Consider the following 22,376-nt stretch of genomic DNA (forward strand, 5'->3'; position numbering starts at 1 on the left):
TGGTGCAATTACCCAGGAGTGTAATTGGAGTTTAAGTTAGTTACACTTAAGCAGCTCTAGAGCTTGAATGCCCAATGCCCCAAATCATCAGAGTATGAAGAGGACTCAGCACACAGTAAAACCCCTATAAACTGAACTTGGCATTTCCCATTCAATGTGACACCAGAGCATACACTTTATATCACATCCATGGATCTGTTGAAGACTGGAGCCAATCTGTAGAGAAGGTTGGTAAAGTGCAACATGTGTGACAGCATTGTGTAGTTCTTCTTCGAGTGATTGCTCATATCCATTCCAGTTAGGTGTGCGCGCTGGAAGATTTTTACCCTAGCAACTCCGGTGGGTCGGCAGGTTGCCCCTGGAGTGCCCCGCCACGGCGCTGGATATATACCCCTGCCGACCCGCCTGCTCCTCAGTTCCTTCCTACCGCCCGTGTTGGTCGTTGGAACAGTGGAGCACGGCTTAGCTGTCCTCCACTTCCCTAGCTTCTCTTCGTTCATTTGATCTCTTGTTGTATATAGTTGACTTAGTCTGTAGTATAATTAGTTTTATAGTTTATAGTTGTTAGTTAGTTGTTGTACATAGTTTAGCGGAGTTTGGGCTCTAGCTCTTCCCCGCACCCGGTGCCCGGGCCCATGCCCGGTTCACCAGGGTTTAAACTGTGCTCGGCCTGTAAAAAGCCGATGCCCACAAGCGATCCCCACGACTCTTGCCTAAAGTGCCTCAGGGAATCGCACATCTCCGACAAGTGCCGCATTTGCAAGGCCTTTAAGCCGCGGACTAAAAAGGAGAGGGACTTTCGATTAAAGACTCTCCTTATGTAGGCAGCCCTTAACCCTCCGTCCTTGGCACCGAGCACTGACAGCGCTCCTCCGGCACTGGACTGCGCCGGCTCCGCCAAGACACCTCGGCACTGGCCTTCTCCTGCGCAGGGACCTGACCGAAGGCCTTCAACTTCCTCCACACCTTCGGTGCAGACTCGTCCGGATCGCCCGGCACCTACCCCTGCCGTAGCACCAACGGCCGCGGTACCGTCGACTCCGGTCCTGAGAGGGCCGTCGAGTCCGGTCCAGGAGAGCTCCCCGGGGAGACCCGTGGTCGAGCTGACGGTCCCCTCTATGCCGGAGACATTCTCCTCGGCCAGGGACCTTATTGCGATGACTGAGTCCGCCCTGCCTCAACCCCCGGCACCGCTGGTGCGGGTTCTGCATTCCAGAGGCAAGCCTGCCACTATGAGGCCTCTTTCGCTGGAGTCAACGAGCCAGCACTGGTCTCAATGCAGGTCCCGGCACCGCTCAAGTTCTCATGGACGGTGCCGATCTCGACGCCTCTCGCAGTCCCGGCACCGCTCACTCAGGCGGCACCAGTCGTACTCGCGGCACAGATCTACTCTCGTCCTGATCAGTACTCTCGATACTGCTCTGGCTCTAGGCACCGCTCCCAGCACCGAGACTTTCACAGCCGGTCCCGCCGCAGACTCTCGAGATCCAGGTTGACCTCCTGGCACCGCGCTGGTTGCAGGTCCTGGTCTCGGTCTCGGCACCGATACGATTCCCAGTACCGATCCCTGGCACCGAGGAGATCTCCAACGACGGGAGCGAGGGACTCATACCAGCCTCGTTCGGCTGCTCCATGGCCGTCCTGACAGCCGTCCTTGTCATCTCAGGCGGACAGTGCATGCGCCCCGGACACCGACATGCCTGCTGCCTTGTTCAACAAGCCCCAGCCTCAGGATCATGGTCCACAGCAGTGGGGATTCTGGACGCCCTGGGCATACGATCAGGCCCAAGGCCCTCTCCCAGGCCCACCGCGCTCGACAGCCTTGGAACACAGGGCACTGGAGGCCACGATTACCCGTCCTCCCCCTCCTCCTATGGAGGAAGGGTTGACCCAACCTCAGGGCTCCGAGCTCCCCAGGGAGACAGACACGATCCTTCAGGCGGAGCCCTCATCAGACCTGCTCGTTCCAGGTCTCTCCTCTTCATCCTCCCCGGACGAGGCTGTAGCTGGAACCTCGTCAGCCAGCCCTCCTCCAATTGACCTCAGGGCCCAACAGGACCTCCTCAGGCGTGTTGCACAGAACATGAACTTGCAAGCCGAAGAGGTCCCAGAGGTTCAAGACCCAGTGGTGGACATATTGTCATCCATTTATTAAGACCATACAAGCCAATGCCACTACAATCTGGCAGTCTCCAGCCTCTGTTCCGCCCGCTGCGCGAGGGGTAGAGCGCAAATATATGGTGCCCTCAAAGGGCTATGACTATCTATATGTACATCCTCCTCCTTGCTCCCTCGTCGTCCAGTCGGTTAACGAGAGGGAGCGCCACGGCCAGCAGGCCCCAGTCCCTAAATTGCAGGACGCGAGGCGCATGGACTTGCTAGGGTGAAAAGTTTACTCTGTGGGAGCCCTCCAGCTCCGTGTGTCCAACCAGCAAGCCCTTCTTAGCCGCTATAGCTACAATACCTGGGCGGCAGCAGACAAATTTAAGGAGCTGCTTCCGCAGGACGCGTGGCAGGAGTTCTCGGCGATCCTCGACGAGGGGAAAAAGGTCGCGAGAACTTCCCTCCAAGCTTCCCTGGACGCCGCGGACTCAGCCGCCAGGACTCTGGCCTCTGGCGTGACTATGCGCCATATCTCATGGCTGCAGGTCTCCGACCTCCCCCCCGGAGCTCCAGCACATTATTCTGGACCTTCCATTTGAGGGTCAAGGGCTGTTTTTGGACAAAACTGACCCTAGGCTGCAGAGCCTAAAAGACAACAGGATCATTATGCGCTCGTTAGGGATGCACACGCCTGTAACTCAGCGCAGGCCCTTCCGACCCCAACAGCACTGCCCTTACCCTCAACCCCAGCAGAGACAAGACTTTGCCAGACGGCGAGGCAGAAACGGCCGCCGGAGGCAATCAGGCAACCAAGGGGGCCAGAACCAAAGCTCCTCTAAGCCTTCCTCCGGGCCAAAACCTTCCTTTTGAAGGTGTGCCCGAGGGCATTGTACCAGTTTCTTTAAAGGATCCGTCCCTGCCGTTTTCCAACTGGCTTTCCTTTTTCCTCCCTGCGTGGTCCCAGCTAACATCAAATCGTTGGGTCCTACGCACATTGGAACTTGGATACCACCTACAATTTATTTCAAACCCTTCCTTCCTCCCTCGTCCCTCTTCAGGGACCCCACTCACGAGCAACTCCTCCTACAGGAGGTGCAAACGCTCCTCGCCAAAGGAGCCATAGAGGAGGTACTGGAGCATGAGCAGGGCAAGGGGTTTTATTCCTGCTGCTTCCTGATCTCCAAGGCGAAGGGAGGTCTCAGACCAATCCTCGATCTGCGGGAACTCAACAGATACATGGTAAAGTTGAAGTTCCGTATGGTATCCCTGGGGACCATTATCCCATCCCTGGATCCTGGAGACTGGTATGCAGCCTCGACATGCAAGATGCCTACTTCCACATAGCCATCTTCCCACCTCACAGGAGGTTCCTCCAGTTCGTGGTCAACCAGCAGCATTTCCAGTTCGCGGTCCTCCCGTTCGGCCTCTCTACAGCCCCAAGGGTATTCACCAAACGTATGGCTGTAGTCGCCGCCCACCTTCGCTGCAGTTGGATACACGTCTTTCCGTATCTAGACGACTGGCTTATCCGCGGGACTTCCGAGACGTGAGTCTTCAGTCACGTCCGCATTGTCAAGAACCTTTTCCTACATCTAGGTCTAATGATCAATGTGGAAAAATTGACTCTAATCCCCACTCAGAGGATAGATTTAATTGGTGCCACCTTGGACTCGGCTCTTGCCAAAGCCTGCCTACGACTGCCACGGTTCCAGGCCCTGACGGCTATCATCCGGAGGCTGCAAGTGGCGCCGCTAACTTCAGTACGCACTTGCCTCGTTCTCTTGGGCCACATGGCGGCCTGCACGTTCGTAACGAACTACGCAAGACTGCGCCTACGGCCCCTCCAATCCTGGCTCAACTCGCAATACCGTCCAGCTGGGGATCCTGTGGACATGGTCATCACCATTCCTTCAACCGTGCTAGACTCCTTCCAATGGTGGCTGGATCCCTCCATGGTGTGTGCGGGGCTCCTGTTCCACCCGCCCCAGCTCTCGGCGTCCCTGACAACGGACGCATCATCGCTCGGTTGGGGGGCTCACCGTGGGCACCTACGCACCCAAGGCCGTTGGTCATCTCACGAGCTGGACCTCCACATCAATGTCTGGGAGCTGAGAGCAGTCCGCCTCGCTTGTCAGACGTTCCGGCAACACTTACAGGGCCGTTGTGTGTTGGTATTCACTGACAACACAACAGCCATGCACTATATAAACAAACAGGGCGGCACGAGATCTTCACCCTTATGTCAAGAAACCTTACGACTATGGGACTTCTGCATAGCCCATTCTATACACCTCATCGCGTCCTTTCTCCCAGGAATTCAGAACACACTGGCGAATCGCCTCAGCAGATCCTTCCTTTCCCACAAATGGTCCCTTCGCCTGCTCTTTCGCTCTTCCGGAAATGGGAGTTTCCCCGGATAGACCTCTTTGCATCCCGCAGGAACAGGAAATGCCAGATGTTCTGCTCCTTTCAAGGCCTCTCACCGGGTTCAGTGGCGGACGTCTTCCTTGTGCCATGGATGACGTACCTGCTCTACACCTTTCCACCGTTTCCACTCGTCTACAAGGTCCTACTGAAAGTACGCAGCCTGCTTGATCATGATAGCTCCAGCGTGGCCTCAACAGCACTGGTACACCATGTTGCTAGACCTATCCATAGCCGACCCTGTTCCCCTGCCTCTTCACCTGGACCTGATCACCCAGGACCACAGCAAGCTCCGTCACCTGGACCTTCAGTCGCTCCACCTCACGGCATGGCTCCTGCGTGGCTGACTCAGTCTGAGCTACATTGCTCCACCCCAGTGCAGCAGGTACTCCTGGGTAGCAGGAAGCCTTCCACTAGAGCTACATATTTGGCCAAGTGGAAGTGTTTCTCGTGCTGGTGCATGAAGCAGAATTTACTTCCCGCTGAGGTCTCCATATCCAACATCTTGGATTACCTCTGGTACCTCAAACAACAGGGCTTGGCGGTATCCTCTCTGAGGGTCCATTTGGCGTCCATCTCTACGTTCCACCCGGGAGAGGATGGCCGCTCGGTGTTTTCTCATCCGATGGTGTCTAGGTTCCTTAAGGGCCTAGAGCGCCTCTACCCTCAAGTACGCCGCCCTGCCCCAACATGGGACCTTAACCTGGATCTTGCCAGACTCATGTTCCCTCCTTTCGAACCGTTAGCAACTTGCTCCCTTCTCTACCTCTCCTGGAAAACCGCTTTCCTGGTGGCCATCACATCCGCGAGACAGGTCTCAGAACTTCGGGCCCTCACAATGGATCCCCCGTATACTGTGTTCCACAGGGACAAGGTGCAGTTGCGACCGCATCCGACTTTTCTCCCCATTGTGGTATCGGCCTTCCATGTTAACTAGGAGATCTTCCTCCCTGTCTTCTTCCCAAAACCACATTCGTCTCGCAGGGAGCAGCAGCTACACTCCTTATACATTCGTAGAGCACTCGCTTTTTATACAGAGCGAACTAAGCCATTCCGCAGAACTCCCCAACTCTTTGTCGCTGTGGCTGAGCGTATCAAGGGGCTTCCTATCTCCTCGCAGCGGATTTCCTCCTGGGTAACATCGTGCATCTGCGCCTGTTATGACTTGGCTCACATCCCATTGGGCCACGTGACTGCGCACTCCACCAGGGCTCAGGCCTCATCAGCTGCTTTCCTCGCTCACATGCCCATTCATGAAATCTGTCGTGCAGCGACCTGGTCCTCAGTCCGCACCTTTGCCTCCCACTATGCCCTGGTTCAGCAGTCTAGGGATGACTCAGCCTTCAGCTCCGCCGTATTGCACTCTGCAACATCTCACTCCGACCCCACCGCCTAGGTAAGGCTTGGGAATCACCTAACTGGATGGATATGAGCAATCACTCGAAGAAGAAAAGACGGTTACTCACCTTTGTAACTGTTGTTCTTCGAGATGTGTTGCTCATATCCGTTCCACACCCGCCCTCCTTCCCCACTGTCGGAGTAGCCGGCAAGAAGGAACTGAGGAGCGGTCGGGTCGGCAGGGGTATATATCCAGCGCCATGGCGGCGCCACTCCAGGGGGCGACCTGCCGACCCACTGGAGTTGCTAGGGTAAAAATCTTCCAACAAGCGTGCATGCGCGGCGCGCACACCTAACTGGAATGGATATGAGCAACACATCTTGAAGAACAACAGTTACAAAGGTGAGTAACCGTCTTTTTTGCAAAGTGGAAGCCCAGGGACTGAATGGACATAGAAACAAAGGAATTCTTTCACTCTTGTTCCTCCAGTCCAGAAATGTAGTTTGGGTATTGCGCTGACCTAGTGTCCCTTAAAGTGTGACTTTTATAAATTTAGTGGGGTGTAGAATGAGTCAACTTGCCCTGCTACCACCTTGGTTTTTACCTATTCTGAAGCTGACTGATTGAATTGCAGGCTCCAAGCTACAAATTAGTGTTCTTCAACATCAATATATTTAGTGTCCCTTAAACCTAATGCTTTGTGGCTAGAGCTGGGCTATTATAGCAAAAGCAACCCTGAATATTCTTGCAAACAAAATCCATCTATTTGTGCTGTGCTGGTGCTGGTCAGCACTTAATCACTTACTCACACACACTAGAGTGGGAAGCCTTTAGTCACAAGGCTGTTCACTGATGTTAAAAATGTAAATTTTAGTGCAAATGCCTATTTGCAAGAGATTTTCTACCAGCAATGATCTTGTGGCTCTTTGGAAAGATTTGTCTCAATCACACAATATCCATGAATAACTGATTGTTTTCATCTAATGTATGAACAAAAAAGGAGGCTTTCTGTCTGTAAATGGTCATTCAGTCTGAACAGAAACAGTGACCTGTCATGGGGGGCAAATATAGTAAATACAGAAAGCAGTTCACATATATAGACTCAAACCCAAATCACATCAACTAAGTAAAATACAACGTGTTTGCAAATATTTCTAACACGGAAAAGCTAATTTTATTGCATAAATCATTGACAAAAAAGTCTAACTACTGCTGTTTGTCGCATACTGTAATTCTACAATACTATTTTCTCACTTCATGTATATAAAATTATTTCTTAATCATTCCCTGAAAATAATGTCATGTGATGTCAAATTCAAATTATTTCTCAAATAAAGCTATATGGTAGATTTAGTTTTCCAGAAACTATTACTTCTTCATATAGAGCACCCCTGCAATTAAATGTCTGTAAAGGTCTCTTTGAAGAATTTCTGTTCACTTACACCTTTACTGGATTAATGGTTTAAGTAAGAGTGCTTGTAAATGACACCGAAGGTGCTGGAATATAGTTGGTACCCATTGGCCAAACAATGTGGGTCAGTTGTGCCAGGCAGAGACATACAAGAGACTTGACAACAAAAGCATTGTTCAGCAAGTAGTTAAATTTCCTTCCACTTCTCTGTGAATGCTCTTACTGTTGGAAATCAAGTTCCTTGTATATGGGTTTCTTTTTCTGCTGTATGAAAGGAGCTAGAGGCACCTATCTGAGCAAGCAGAGGCGATGCTCAGTGGCCCTATCTGGAATGTCATCCCATGCATGTCATTGGTTTTAGATGGATAATTCAATTGAATTCCAAAATGCAGTGCTTAAAGTTTTAGCTGTCTCTTTAGCTGATGCAAACTGTGTCCGAAATGTTATGCTGCTGTGGTTTTCCAGACTAAAGAGGACCAGATTCAAGTAATAGGGAACCTCAAGAACATCTCTATGGCCTCCAGCAAGCTCCTGTTAGCTGCCAAGTCTCTCTCGGTTGATCCTGGAGCTCCTAATGCCAAGAACCTCCTAGCTGCAGCTGCAAGGTACAGGCATATCACCTGATTTCATTTTCCTAAGAGTGTTTAACTGTTTTCCTCTGCAATCTGTAGTATTTGTTAGCTTATTCTTCTGTTACTGGTTAACCATATAGGATGTTCCATGCTTTAGCTTATTAAGTGAAACTGAAATCAGAGGAAGCTTGCTTACACTGGATTGGTGTAAATCAGGATAGCTCTGTTGAAGTCAGAGCCAGGCTGACTTACAGCAGATGAAGATCCGGTCTGTTTTTTTAAGAAGACTATTTCTAATACTTGTTCTTTCTCCATCCGTCTACCTCCTTCCCTGCTCTCTCACATGCAGATGCTGAAGATGTTGCTATATGCCTGCTGCTAGCATGTCTTTCAAAGAAAACTCTTACTAAGTAGTGTCCTTGCATATGTGGGTGCGGGGAGAGATTTAACTTTAATTTTTTGTCTAGGAACCAGTTTTTTATTTTTGGAGTTTTCAGCTCATTTGGGGGTTGCTGCTGATCCTACCTTTTAAATGTGCACTCCTACTCCCCAATAAAGGAGATGGAATGTGTAGACCTTTTGCAAGCCTGCTGTCAGAGCTGCCCAAAAATCTGGTTAGTGGTCTGCTGCAGTAGCACTGTCCAGTGCTCTCACCATGTTATCTTCTTTTCCCCAGTCACTTTTATCAAATGAAGTGTACACAATACATTTAGATGACTTAACTTACTCTGGATGTCTCTACGTGGTCAGTGGGAGAGCACTCTTATGTAACCTTTGCCTGCAAGGAAATCGAGAGGAGGGGAAAACACCTGGTACTGTAATTTCACGTTGCAGAAGTTGATGACTTTGTTGCAACTCACAGCATAATGAGAAGAACTCTGTTAAAACGTATCTGGAATGTAAATCCCTTTCACTGCCACTGGAATCTCTGCATTTATCTTCATGACATTACGTAGGAGTTTGGTTCCCTGAATTTAAGTTGGACAGGAACTCTGCATAATGCATTATAGAAATTGAGAGTATAATAGACTCTGTATAGCCTATTCTGAGTGAAATCTCTGCCCTCTCCTTACCATCCATGTTTTAATCAGAAAACACAAGTAGTAATAGTTGTGCAGCTGTCTGTCTGTCACTTTCTTAAAGCATTTTCATGGTTTTGGGGGTTTTTTTTAAGTCATTTGAAAAATTTCCAGACCTGGATAAGTTATTTACACTTTGGATTGCTGAAAGTGGGGGGTGGGGAGATTAAACTAATCTTCTGAAGGGGAATATTAAGAGATTGGGAAGAAACTGGCATTTTGAAATCTAGACATTAAATAAAAGTGATTTCCAAGGTGAAGCTTGGACTCCATTTGTGAGTATCATGTTCCATTCACACCAGTAAAGAATGTATTGGGAAACAAGTGAAGAAGTGCCCATAGACAAATAAATAGAGCTATTTTTATAGGTCATGAGATAAAAATTGCTCAGCCTCAAGATGAATGTGCTGCATTAGCGGATGCTTTCGTCACAGTGCCCTAGTTCCATAGACTGCTGCTTTTGACATGTAGCCCGTGTGTAATAAGAAGGGGGTGAGAATGATCAGCAACTCCAATTGTCTGATTGGACCTGTTCTGCGGTGCTAATATACATACTTTGTGCTATGCTTTGCTCACCAGACTGACACTACTCATGGTGCAATGCCACTCACTGGTTCTCAACTTGTGATCTGTGTACTGTGGGTGGCTCAGGGAAACCTGTCTCATAAGATGGTGCAGGATCTCCTCTTTGGATCAAAATTGCTAAGCTGCTTTAAAACAATTAGTTTTCTTCTCATTATCCATTTAAGCAGTTGCTGCATTTCCATTGGGCTGTTGTACAATTTTAGCTAAGAGTGTAGCATTGTACGTGTCGCACTGTCTATGACAACGTGACCCAGAGTATTAAATTGAGTTACTGCTACCCATCTCTGAGCACTGAATTTAAGAAATCCTTGTTTAAAAAAAACTTTGTACACATATGTCACTTGTGTTGTAGCAGATGGCAGCCATTGTATTTTTCCACATTTTCCACATCACCAATATTGTGGAAATCTTTGCTGTGTATAGCTACTGTACAAAACAAAGGGTTGCTCCTCTGAATGGCGTGAGCCATGTTGTGAAATCTGTTCAAGGGCTGATGACACATTCACTAGTTTCTATATGGAGTCTCAAACACAGGACAAAACAAAACTGGAAAAATGCAAAATACATGTGACTGTCAGACTCAAGATAGCTCTAAAACATAAAATTCCTTAGCTTACAATCGTACTAACCCTTCTCTCTCTCTCTCTGGTATTCACAAAGCCATTCTTTAGTCCTTCTATGCTAGTTTTCCTCTGGTGGGTACAATTGTGCCAGTTTTGCACATGTATCATGTCATGTCTGAGTGCCAGAAGAAAGCAATGGAGACACATGTACATATTTGTATGTCTCACAGACAAAAACTGTGTTAAATGAATATTCAAGTTGAAAAAACATACTGGAACAAACCAGGGCATTTGCTGACATCCTATTTTTCATTCTGCTTGTGTCTTAGACCCTCCCACTCTCTCTGCCCCTGTGTCTGCAGCATCTTTTCAGTTGAATTTTCATATTCCACAGAGAATTAACTTTGAAGGCACAAGGCAGTGCTAACCAGTGAGATGTCTAGGATAGGTTCATATGATTTAAAATACTTTTAATTGCATCTGATGTCATCTGCATGATCAGGTATTGTTAGCAGTATTCTTGATCTTTAATAAAAAAGATGGTTTTCAAAACACACATTTTTATTAGGGTCTATAATGCTGAGAGTCTGGTCAACAAGCAACCAAACACAACATCCTCTGAAGTACACTCTGTCTAAACCAGGGCTTGTATGGCATTTGAAATTGTTGAAAAATTTAGTTCCATCCACATTTGGTTATACAGAGTGGTAGTCAGGTTGAGGACCCATGCCATAGACTTACCCATGGGGTTTCTGGGCAACACAGTTGCTAAAGTTCTGGGGTTTTTTTTAGGGGAGGAATATTGGGTTGTTGTTTTATTTTGTTTTTTTTTAATAATTTTTGTTGTACCCTGAACACAAAAGTGCTACAGCCTGGCTTGCTAGGAAGTGGGTTTTAGGTGCTGCTGTTTTCTGATGTTTCCAAGCATAGTGGTTGTGTGGCCTGTCTTAAAATTGCACCGTAATATTAGATCCAGAATAAAATAAATGGTCAAATAATTTATATTTATTATGTGTCAAATTCCCTTTATGAACCAAAACTGTGCAAATGTCCTAGAAACTTGCCATCATGACAGGAAGATCTCACCTTGTTGCTTGTGTGCTAAGTGACAAGTGATTTTGGACAGAGGACTTATGTTTGAGGTGAGGACTGCTGTCGATCAATTTCACTTGGTGCCTCCTTCACTCTGTTTTTCTCAGCAGGGGTTAATATTGTGTTCTCTCCACCAAATACGGTATTGCTCACTTACTCCACAAGCACCAGTGGTGAGAGAAGTGCATAGAACATTTGGGCTTGAAACTGCTTTTCATGGTGTACAGATGAATAAGAAAAAATTGGAAATAATGGAAGTTGGTCAGTTTTCAAAATGTCATCTTCTTTTTTTCCCCTCCTCCTCAGAGCTGTGACGGAGAGTATTAACCAGCTCATCACTCTGTGTACCCAACAGGCGCCAGGGCAGAAGGAATGTGACAATGCTCTCAGAGAACTGGAGGTATTCTCAAGCTTATGGTCTCATGGGGTGAACCTTCCTGTGGTGAAGATGTCAGTTGGGCCTTACATTTTCTTTTCCCTGTCTGAATAGCTGCTGTGTCATTGTCTCTCCACTTGATATCTGTGGCAGAATGTTTTTCCCTCTTGTTGTGTATGAGATATGCAAAGAGCTTTCTAATGGAGACAAACTTATCACAACTTCTACTGAGTTGGCGAAAGGGAGTTTACATTTTACCCCACATGACAGAGCATTTGTATATGGAACTATAAAGATACCAGTCTCCACTACAGTAAGTTGGAGGGTGCACACACGAGTCACTTTCAGAGGATTCGGGGAGAAGGGTTTACACTAAGAAATCTTTCACTAAGATGGCTGATGGTGCACTGAAGGAAGCTGTGACATCTTAGCTTTTCTGCTGTGGCTCTTTGTAATTGGAAATCCATGATTCTGAAAGTCACATCTGTCTAAGAAAAGTTGATCAAGGATTACTCCATGATTTTCATATTCCTCTAGACTTCTAATTCCTCATGTTTTCCTTATCTCAGTCTAGCTGAATGTCTTTCAACAGTGTGATCTAGTGCATGCTCTCTATTGTGTTCTGCTACATGAGTGTTGTGACAATAGCTCTGTAAATTGACTGTGTATTGGATAGCTAGTTGGCTCTTGTTGAAAGGCCAAGTACCTATGTTAATATCAAACCAATCAGCACCTGCTCCAAAATGCTAGGCAATAGTGTCTCAACACCAATTTAGCTTAGCTTAAGTTACTTAAGCGACTTATGTCAACCTGACTATGTCAGTGTCCACACTACAGCCTTGCTCCCACCGATGTAAGTGCCCTACTACACCGACAAAATAACTCCACCTGCACAAGAGGCATAGGGCTTATGTCGGTGTAGTTAGGGTGACTCTGTGTGTATAGTTCTGAGGAAGGATGTTAATATTGCAGAGTTTATGGAGGAAGTCAGTTGTGTCTGGAAGGAAGCTGGCCCTTTGTGTGGTGAGTGGTTTGAGGATGGTTTCTGTGAATCCCAATATTCCTTCAGTAAGAGTGCCATGGGCATATAGGATGGGATTGCTGGGTTTTCTTATTTGTGTATCTTGGGACACATGTGGAAGATCTCTGGGTGGGTTTGTGGGGGATGAGTTTGTAGAGTTTCTCTTGAAGTTGTTTGGGGAAGGATTTGTTGATGTCTTTAAATTCCTAGGTAAGTTGTGGTTTGCAGTGTGGGGGGGATCTTTGAGTTCTTTATAGTAGGTGGTCGAAGAGAGTTGTCAGTTGGCCTTGTGAACTTAGACATCACAGTCCAATAAAAGATATTATTTCACCCACCTGGTCTCTCTAATATCCTGGTACCAACAAGGCAGAAACTACACTGCATACTACATTGTCCCTGCACATGCGCACACTATTTTTGTAGTGATTCAAGACAAAAAATGAAAAGGCCATAGGAGGTGAAAAGTGTTTTCTCTTCATACTTTAAGACTTCCCTCAGCATGACATTGGCTTTCCTCGTACAGAGCTGACGTGATCCGCACTGTGATGTGGCTTTCTTGCTGTGTTTGTAATGCTGGTTACTTCCTAACTGTGTTGAGTCTTTTAGGGTACTTTATGCCTGCATTTTTCCATCATTCCTTCTTCAGGCCAAAAGTAACAAATAAATTAGTTAGGTACCTTAGATGCCAACAGTTCTGTTAGAAGCAAGGGCTTCTTAAATTATTATATTCCAGAGGTCGTGATTCCTAAAGCCAAATGGTTTAGGATCTTGTAAGGAAAGGAGGTATGAGTGGGATGATACTGATACTCAAAACCAAATTTGGCCCTAATGAAAGTGGGTACAACAAAGTGTAGTCACGTTTGGCTCTGTTTGTTACCGTGTACTTATTATAGAAATTGTTTCAAGCTACAGCGTGGGACTTTGCCACACTTCAGAGCTATTGCCAGGAGAGAGACCCTCAGTTTTCATCTGTGGATGTGCCTTGTTCAGTGGGGCAAAGAGAATGGGTCTCTCTATCAGAAATGTTATGGTGCTGTGCTTTGTTTCTTCTCTTTATTATTTTATTTAGCAAAGATATATTAACAGAGTGAATGGGAAATCTCAAATCCAATGATTTTGTGTATTTTGGGTTGGCAACAAGCATCAAAATGCTTTGCTTTTTGTTGAGGGAGGGGGCGGGGGGAGAGAAGGATGTCTCAATGATGAATTCAAGCCGAAATCCAGCCAATGCTAAGTGTATTATAGTAGGTGTGGGAGTAGAGATATGGAGCTGTCACACTTTTAATAACAGTAACTGTTTCAGTGAACATTTGTAAGAACTCTCAGCAGTAATAGTCCAAGGACATTGCCCTGGCATTTTTACCACTAAACAAAACACTTTTTTCTTCTGCTTTTAAATTTCAGATCACCTGTATACAGTACAGTTGTGCTTTAAGTCAACTTTTCTCCTTGATTTACTGCATGACCAATGTATGGAAATATCAGTGAAGAGTGATATTTTAATAACACAGGCCAAGAAGAAAGTCAATGGAAAAACTTATAGGCTGATTACACAGCTCTTCCTTGATTCTTTGATCCCGAAGGAGGAGTGGAGAGAGATGGGATTTAACTGGAGGAAAAAGCAATAGTAGAGCAGAGGGAGATTAAGCACAGGTGTCAGAGCTGCCACCACCCAGGTTGATGTCACTGGCAAGCTCTGATCAGAGTCCCAGGACACAAATAGCAAATATTAGCAGAGCTTTGGATGGAAGCTTGCACAGTGCTTGCTCTCTTGCTATCTTGGTCTTTGGCCATTACTGTTAATTGTCCATTTCTGTGAGACTTGACCATACTAATATAAAAGTCAAACTAGAAATGGGATTGACTGCCTGTAGCTTCTTCCATATAAAATGGAACCAAGTTGAGAAGAGCAGATGACATCTCTCCAGAGACCTGTAGGGAGCAGAAGCCTGCTGGAAGGGAATCCTCAGCTAGGACAGCTGCCAAGGACTGTGAGCCTGGTGGGAGAGCAATAAGCAAGGGGAAGCTCTGATAAAGGGCTGGAAAGACTTGACCCTAGAGCAAAAGCTCGGTAGATGCTGAAGCCAGTTACCAACTGAAATGACTAGTTTTGTCTGAGGAAGGCTGGGTGTAAGATTTGTGATGTTTTGAACTTTGTTAATTAACCAGACTCTTGAAAAGGAGACCGATAGTGGGAAAACCCCTGCAGTGTGAAGTCAGATGGACTTGGGTAGAAGAGGAAACAGAAGAAGCAGCGAGGTCTGAAACCAGACCTGGGTAAACCTATAAGAAGCTTATAGGAGTGCCCATTAACTTTGGGGAAAGTCAGCATCAATATGTTGCCCACTTCACTTTTATTATGGTTAATCTATAAGGGTCTTTCCCCATCACCTGCCTTTTTCCCTACCTCATTCACCAATTTCTCCTATTAGACTCCTCTGGGCTCCCTACACTAACTGGGAAGTATAGCTTTACTAGACCTCTAGTGTTTCATCAGTAACTTGTTTAACTCTCCCAGAGCAGATGGATGTGGCAAGTCACTCCTAGCACTTCAGGATAAGGAACAGACAGGAAGGTTTTTAGCAGCAGCAGTTGCATTTTAACTGTCTATCTGCTGTTCTGTTTTTTCACTCCTTCCTGTCATCTGTACAGGGAAACTTACAGCTCGTGTCTCTTTAGCAGTGAAAATGTGGATAGAATATGATTTGCTCCCTGCTAGTCAGTAAATTGCTACGGAGGGGTGGAGCAGGGTACTGAAGTACTCTAGGGAATAGAGAAAGAGAGGGGCAGGAAGCAACAGCAGAACTGATCTCTTGTTAACATTGCCTTTTTCCTACAGTAAGATAACTGGCAGTAAAGCACTTGAAGGAAATGATCTTGACCATAACTTTTAGGCTGTTACAAGACAACAGACAAAGCATGGCTCAACTTCAAAAAATTGCATTAGAGTTAAAAGTTCAGCACTGATAAAGATCTAACATTTAAATTCTTGCCCAGATTTCCTTTGCTGAAAAAAATCACGCAGCAAATCTTTCAGCTGTAGCCTCTTACTAACTTCCTATACTTCCTGATTTCACTCATGTTGGAAAGACCATAAGAATAGCTCATCGGGCTGTTGTTCAGCTTCTATTCTTGACTGTAAGCATGAATATCAGCTTTAAAAAAACCAATTTAAGCAAGAGAGGAGACTCGCCTGTGGGATTTTTTTTATGTTGTGAGAATTTTTTTATCCAAATATATCGATTCCTCTTTACAATGTATGAAGTAGCGTCTCCCTTGGATAACTCTGTACAGTACTGTCAAGGTCTGGGTTCACCCCAGGAGAAAGGCAACTCTTACTTCATTCTACTTGTAACATAAGTATTTTCAGACATTTGTCAGAGGGAATGGTGCTGGGAGGATCTGTTGGTGAGGGGTGGAAAATGCAAGCAGATGGTGCACTTACATTTAGCCAGGGGTCTGTCTGTCTCTGAGCAGCAGGTAACAAGAGGTAGCAGCTTCTCAAATCAATTTTTTTATTCCCAGGAAGTCTCTGAGTTCAAAAGGGGAGGGGTTGCCAGTTTGTAATATGGTGACACAGAGGAAAGTTTACAAATAGTCAGCTACTAAAATATCTACATACTGAAGTGTCTAGGAATCATGTTCTTTGCCTGGAGATAAAGAAACTAGGATGTGCAGATGTGTCCATTGGTTTAATTACTGTGGTGGTGAATTTGTCTGGCTCAGATCTGGGTTATAGCTACTGTAGTAACTGAAGCTGCTCTCCTTTCTTTCAGACAGTTAAAGGAATGCTGGATAACCCCAATGAACCTGTAAGCGATCTCTCGTATTTTGACTGTATTGAAGGTGTTATGGAAAACTCCAAGGTAAATCTGTTGTTCTACTTCTGTGTGTATGCATTAAACAATTACTCATCAATGGAAGGGTTTACAGGCTAATAAAATACATTGGAAAAAGAAAGTCTGCTTCAGTCTGCTTCTGGGAAAAATTCTTGTGCTCTAACCTTATCAAATTCCCTGGTAAAACTCCATTTGAGACTCTTGTGAGCAATCTTTATGCTTCTGTTTGGATTGTTTGTTCATCTGAAGACCTATCATACTGACAGCATTTAGTGTCATGTGATGGCCTTGTGATATTGTCTGAGACCTAACTCACTAACAATCCAAATACTTCAGGATACCAGCAAGTACTGTAAAATCTGGATTATTTTTAGCCATTTTGTGTCCTGTGTCTAAACTAGAAAAAATCATAATCTATGGGAACCACCTTTTTTAGTTTTAAAGCTTCATTTACCCCCACCGCACCCCATCCCCAACACTAAAAAAACTTATGTTAATTGACTAGCTCTGCCTATTGGAATAAACCTTTGTTCCAACTGCGATTCAAACTAAAATTAGTTTTTCACTGTGTCTACTCTATAGTGGTTCAGCAATTCTGTAAGTGTTATAAGTTACCACTACATCGCCACAAAAAAAATTTTTAGAGTGAAAATCTTACTATATTCTTGAAATCCTCCCCTGAAAGTTCTTGTCCATCTTCATTTTGACCTTTTCAGTATGTGATGCATTGGAATAATCCCAAAGTCTTCATAATTTAAAAAAAAAAAAGAGGCTGCCTAATGCACTGGAGCATGGAATTAGTTTGCTTTGCTGCTAAAAAAACCGAGCAAGATAGGCTTCAGTGAGACAAACCCTAAAATTTTACAGGCATTCCGATATTGGGGCATTTCCTATATGCCAAGCTGCAAGTACTTTTTCCACTAAGTTTCAGCAAGTGTTTGGGGGCAGACAAAGAGGCTGTGCTGAGTAGTTGCCTCTGCTCCTGTGTGCAGTCCAGGAAAGCTTGGAAAACACTGCCGTGTAGAGTGAAGTGTATTGGGGGGAATAATTTACCCTATTTTCAATTGTTAAGGTCCTTGGAGAGTCAATGGCAGGCATTTCCCAGAATGCCAAGACTGGTGATCTGCTGGTCTTTGGAGAATGTGTTGGAGTTGCTTCCAAGGCACTTTGTGGTCTCACAGAGGCTGCAGCCCAGGTAACCACTTGTTTATGAAGCCTGTAAAACAAATATGAATCTGTTTCTGTATTGCTGTATCGTGGGTGTGTGAGAGAGAGAGAGAATATTTGAGCTTTCATTCCTGTTGTCCAAAGAATCAGAATATTTGCATTGTTCAGTGTTTTTCATCTTGGAAGAGTGGGACAGATATTAACTTATACGGCATCACAGTATAATTGTGAGGTGAGGGAAGCAATATTATGCCTGTTTTGTATGGAGGGAGAATGAGGCAGGGAGGTTAAATGAGTTTCCCAAGGTTATAGAGGAAGTAAGTGTCAGTGCCATGTCATGAATATGTGTGTTTGTACCTCCCAGTTCTATGCATAGTCCCCAAGATCTTGCCCCCTCAGAACTAATTTAGTAGAAGGAAGCACAGGCAAGCCTGAGTTAGTTTGAAACTGGGTAATTTTAGCTTTTTGCCATAAGTTAATCACAAAAAAAGTGTTCTGGGGGTCATTTCTAATAAGCAGCCCATGTCTTCAGACTATACATAATCGCATTCCCTTTTAGCACAGGAAAAGAGATTATGGTGAATGTGTGTTTTAGACTCATTACAACTCTCTGGATATTTTCTCAGTATCTAAGAAGCTTAAAATGTTGCAACATTCAGAGGTGGTATTAATGTTGTTGGATCAGTCTGCCAAAACTGCATACTTCAAACCAGCAAGTTATTGAGCTGCTCCCCCTGGTGACCAAAAGCTATATTGCCTTCTCAGTGGAGGAGCCAACTATGAGGGACCATCCCATGCAGCTGCAAATTGCTCTGCTGTCCCCCTTTCCCCTCCCAAAATGCAATTAATCCATAACTGTGGGCTTCCTGGGCCCCACAGTTAGTCCTGGGTTGTTTTATTCGGGCAGGGGACATTTTACTATCTGTAAGGGAAATCCGAAAGAAACCTCCGAACATAGCTTTGACTATATAATCTATATAAATAAATCCTGATCTCTGTGGTGAGAAGGATAGAATCATTGCTTAAATAAAAACTGAGATTAGCTCTGACCATTATGTGTCCTTACTTGGGGTGTGGCCTGCAGCTGCAGGTTTCCTGGGCCCTACGGTCAGATCTAGAAACAAAGCATCTCTTTTGTGTCGTGACTAAAACATGTAACTTTACACTTTGTTGTACACTGAAGAGGATAGTTTTTTCTTCAAGGTGTGAAAAGGTGATATGTGGGCAACTGTAGTCTTTAGTTTTCTATTCATACTTGACCAAAATACTGAGCCCCTCAAAATCTGGCTGCTCTGGGTGGATGAAAGTTATCTTGAACAGTCAGCTTCAGAGGTCTTACCTGGCTACCCTAGGGATAAAACAGTTCAATGCCTATTGGATAATGAATATCTTTACCCTTTGGATTTTGCTGAGCAGTTTTGTTTAGGCTAATGAGATTTCCCAAATCATATTACAGAGACACCAGCTTTTATATTCTCCTACAGACTTGTTGCTAGACATTTATTAATAGCAGCTTTGCTATGCAACTTCTAACTACAGCCTGACCACCCTGGTCAATAAACATTTGGCTGGCTCATTAAACAGCTAGAATGGGTTTAGCGTAATCTTCGCATTTGCTTTTTATTTCTTGCTCCCTTTCTAGGCCGCTTACCTGGTTGGCATCTCAGATCCCAACAGTCAGGCTGGTCACCAGGGGCTTGTCGATCCTATCCAGTTTGCCAGGGCCAATCAGGCAATCCAGATGGCGTGTCAGAATCTGGTGGATCCAGCGAGTAGCCCATCACAGGTAACTCTTTCCAGAGGATTGTAATGAGACTTTTTCTGAGTTTTATTAGGAGCCATCTGTTTGCTTTAAATTGATGGTCGGTGAGGGGAAATACTCAGTTTGTGAACATGGAAAGAGTTTGAATCACTGTTTGTTCAGAATTAGAATGTCATTACTACTTCGTTCCTATGCCTGGTTCTTCACCTTTGTGCCATTTGTTTTTTCAGGTTTTATCAGCAGCCACAATAGTGGCCAAGCATACTTCTGCTTTGTGTAATGCTTGTCGTATCGCTTCATCGAAGACAGCCAACCCTGTTGCCAAAAGACATTTTGTGCAGTCTGCTAAGGAGGTCGCAAACAGCACCGCCAATCTGGTGAAAACTATCAAGGTACATGTTCTCTTTCGTTGTGCTTTCATTTCTCCTCTGCTCTGCTGAAACAGAAGATCTGGTTAACAGTATCTTCTTTCTCTTTGCAGTATACTTTTTGATATATTGTCATTCATTAGGATCCCTCATCATGGACCAAAACCCCATTGTGCTAGGTACTGTACAGATACACCTTGTGTAAACTGGAAAGCTGTAACACTTTAACTGTACTGGTATAGTTGAAGTGGCACAAGCCTCCTTAGTGTGGATGCAGTTATAAAGAAGCTGTATAAATAGTTATGAATCACTGTACTGGCATAAAGGGGCTTTATACCATAGAGCTATTCCTATATGGGAAGGGATATCAGCTATACTGCTATTAAACACACACACATATACATACACTCTGTTAAAAAGATTATTACAGTTACAAAGTCAAGCACTCAAAATGCAATCTGTGCAACCTTAATTTGACCCCTTGTGCATATGCATTGATACAGTCTTTAATTACATGATCACATACCATTTTTTCCACAGGACTCCTGCCTCATTGAGTACATAGAATGGATGGTGCTCACTTAATGAGCAGCTGTTCGATATTGTTTTGTCCTCCCCATTCAATGTGTGGCCCGTGTTTTATTTACTGTACATTGTTAAACCGCTGCTTTGAAGATAGAACTGTAAATTTGTTCTGGGGCTTTTCTGCAGTGCTCATCACTATAATATCTGAGTGCTTCACACTTAGATGACATTAATTTATCTTCACAACACTCAGCAAATAAAGCAGGGGTCCTACAGACAACAGCTTCCTTTGTTTCACAGCCATGATAGATCCTCAGAGCAGGTCCATCCTGTGCACAGGCAGAAGACTAGAAAAAATTGTACGTGATTGTGGAATTAAAGATTGTATCTTGATGTATAAGCACAAGGGAGACTAATTAAGATTGCACAGGCAACCTTAATTCCTGCAGCGCTTAACTTTTGAGTGCTTGCCTTTGTAACCTTAACAAAATGTTCTTTTAACATAGTTTTTGTATGTGTAATTCCCTAGGTTTTTGGGTTGTTTTTTTCAATGAGAGAACAGGATGGACTTGCTGCAAGGATGGAAAGTTTCATCCCAAACAGTTAAAGTTTGGCAAAGTTATAAGCAACTAAAATCAGGGTTATCTAATGGGAAGTGTTAGGCAACCTAATAAGAGGAGAGACTAGATTCATAGATTTTTAAGGCCAGAAAGGGCCATTGTGATCATTTGCTCTGACATCCTGTATAGCGCAGGCCATAGAACTTCCCCAAAATAATTCCTAGAGCATATTAGCTATGCTTATAGGCATGCGTACACTTGAGCTTGTACTTGTATATTGGTAAAAAATCATACACAAGTGGCATAGTAACACGAGTACAACTTTCAAGTGTAGACCAGGCCTAAATGTTCTTGCTGCATATGAAATAGGTGACCTCTGCAACTCTCACTGTTAGTTGTCTGGAATCCAGGGTTTGAGGTTGGTGAGACTCTCTCAGGGGCTCTGCTTGTGTATCAGAAATAACACTCAGAATTGAGAGACACTAGCTTGTTTCAGAGTTGAAATATACAAGTTAAAATAATATTTAACTTTTGTTAAATGTCAACCATTTGTTTTCTAAATACTTCCCTGAGTTCCCATAGGAAGCAGTTTCTCTTCTTGTGAGAAGGAATGAAGCTTGTGAGAAACCTGGGAATCATGAATCTGAATCTTTCAGTAAGCCATTAGGTGGCCTGCTGCTAAAATTCTTGTAAAACAGCTATATTCAGAAGACTTGATTTTATTATGATTTTACACTGAAGCTGTTTTCATTTTGAGCTATTTCCTGCGAGATTATGAAGGAGATGAGTTCATTTATGTGAAAATGAGTCAATAACAGCTATGAAGACGAATGTCTGGTTTAGAGGTTTTAGTTTCCAAGAAAAGGATCAACTTGTTAGCAACTTCCACCTCTGTGGACTTGAGGTATTAAAACATGATTTATGGGAAGTCATCAGAGTGCAATTATTTTAAGCTTTTTTCCTGTTCTTCATAGCAGCACAGATGCTTTGGGCTTAGGGTCAATAATCATATGAATATTGACCCTAAGCCCAAAGCATCTGTGCTGCTATGAATCATATGAATAAGTGAAGAAACATACTGTGTTAAATTTTACTTCTTTTGTCTAGAGTGTTAAGATCAGTCTTGTGTCTGGAGGAACTTTCAAATCTGTTTGCAAATCTCAAATGTTATAAATGTTTTGAAAGTTACAATAAATTAAACCATCTTCCTTTAGTATGTGACCCTGCTGAGCCTTTACAAATGGGTTCGTGCATTCCAGAGACTAATTGCCATGTTCTTTGCCAGGCCCTGGATGGTGATTTCTCTGACGATAACCGCAATAAGTGTAGAATTGCGACTGCACCTTTGATTGAAGCTGTGGAAAATCTGACAGCATTTGCTTCCAATCCAGAGTTTGTCAGTATACCAGCCCAGATCAGCATGGAGGTAGGTAGAAAGTTGTATTTATATCACAGAGTAAGCATGTGAGGTGTCCTCCTGCCCTCAAGATAGCTTTATTATCAAAGTTAAAATGTAGAATTAAACTTTTGTGATCAAGAAAACCTTTGAAGAACTTGATCCTACATTGAGTTCCATGTGGGCATGCAGAA

General features: G+C 44.6%; 1 protein-coding gene across 1 annotated transcript in view; it reads left to right on the top strand.

Annotated features, from left to right (window-relative positions):
• The window catches only part of TLN2 (talin 2), a 209,235-nt gene that overhangs the window by 88,619 nt on the left and 98,240 nt on the right, over positions 1-22,376 (top strand). The window contains 7 exon segments of the mRNA XM_030578202.1: positions 7,743-7,882; positions 11,475-11,568; positions 16,342-16,431; positions 17,477-17,599; positions 19,214-19,357; positions 19,564-19,725; positions 22,072-22,212. Coding sequence (XP_030434062.1) covers positions 7,743-7,882; positions 11,475-11,568; positions 16,342-16,431; positions 17,477-17,599; positions 19,214-19,357; positions 19,564-19,725; positions 22,072-22,212 — 894 coding nt within the window.

This window comes from Gopherus evgoodei, chromosome 10 (assembly GCF_007399415.2).
Source record: "Gopherus evgoodei ecotype Sinaloan lineage chromosome 10, rGopEvg1_v1.p, whole genome shotgun sequence".
Taxonomy (NCBI): domain Eukaryota; kingdom Metazoa; phylum Chordata; order Testudines; family Testudinidae; genus Gopherus; species Gopherus evgoodei.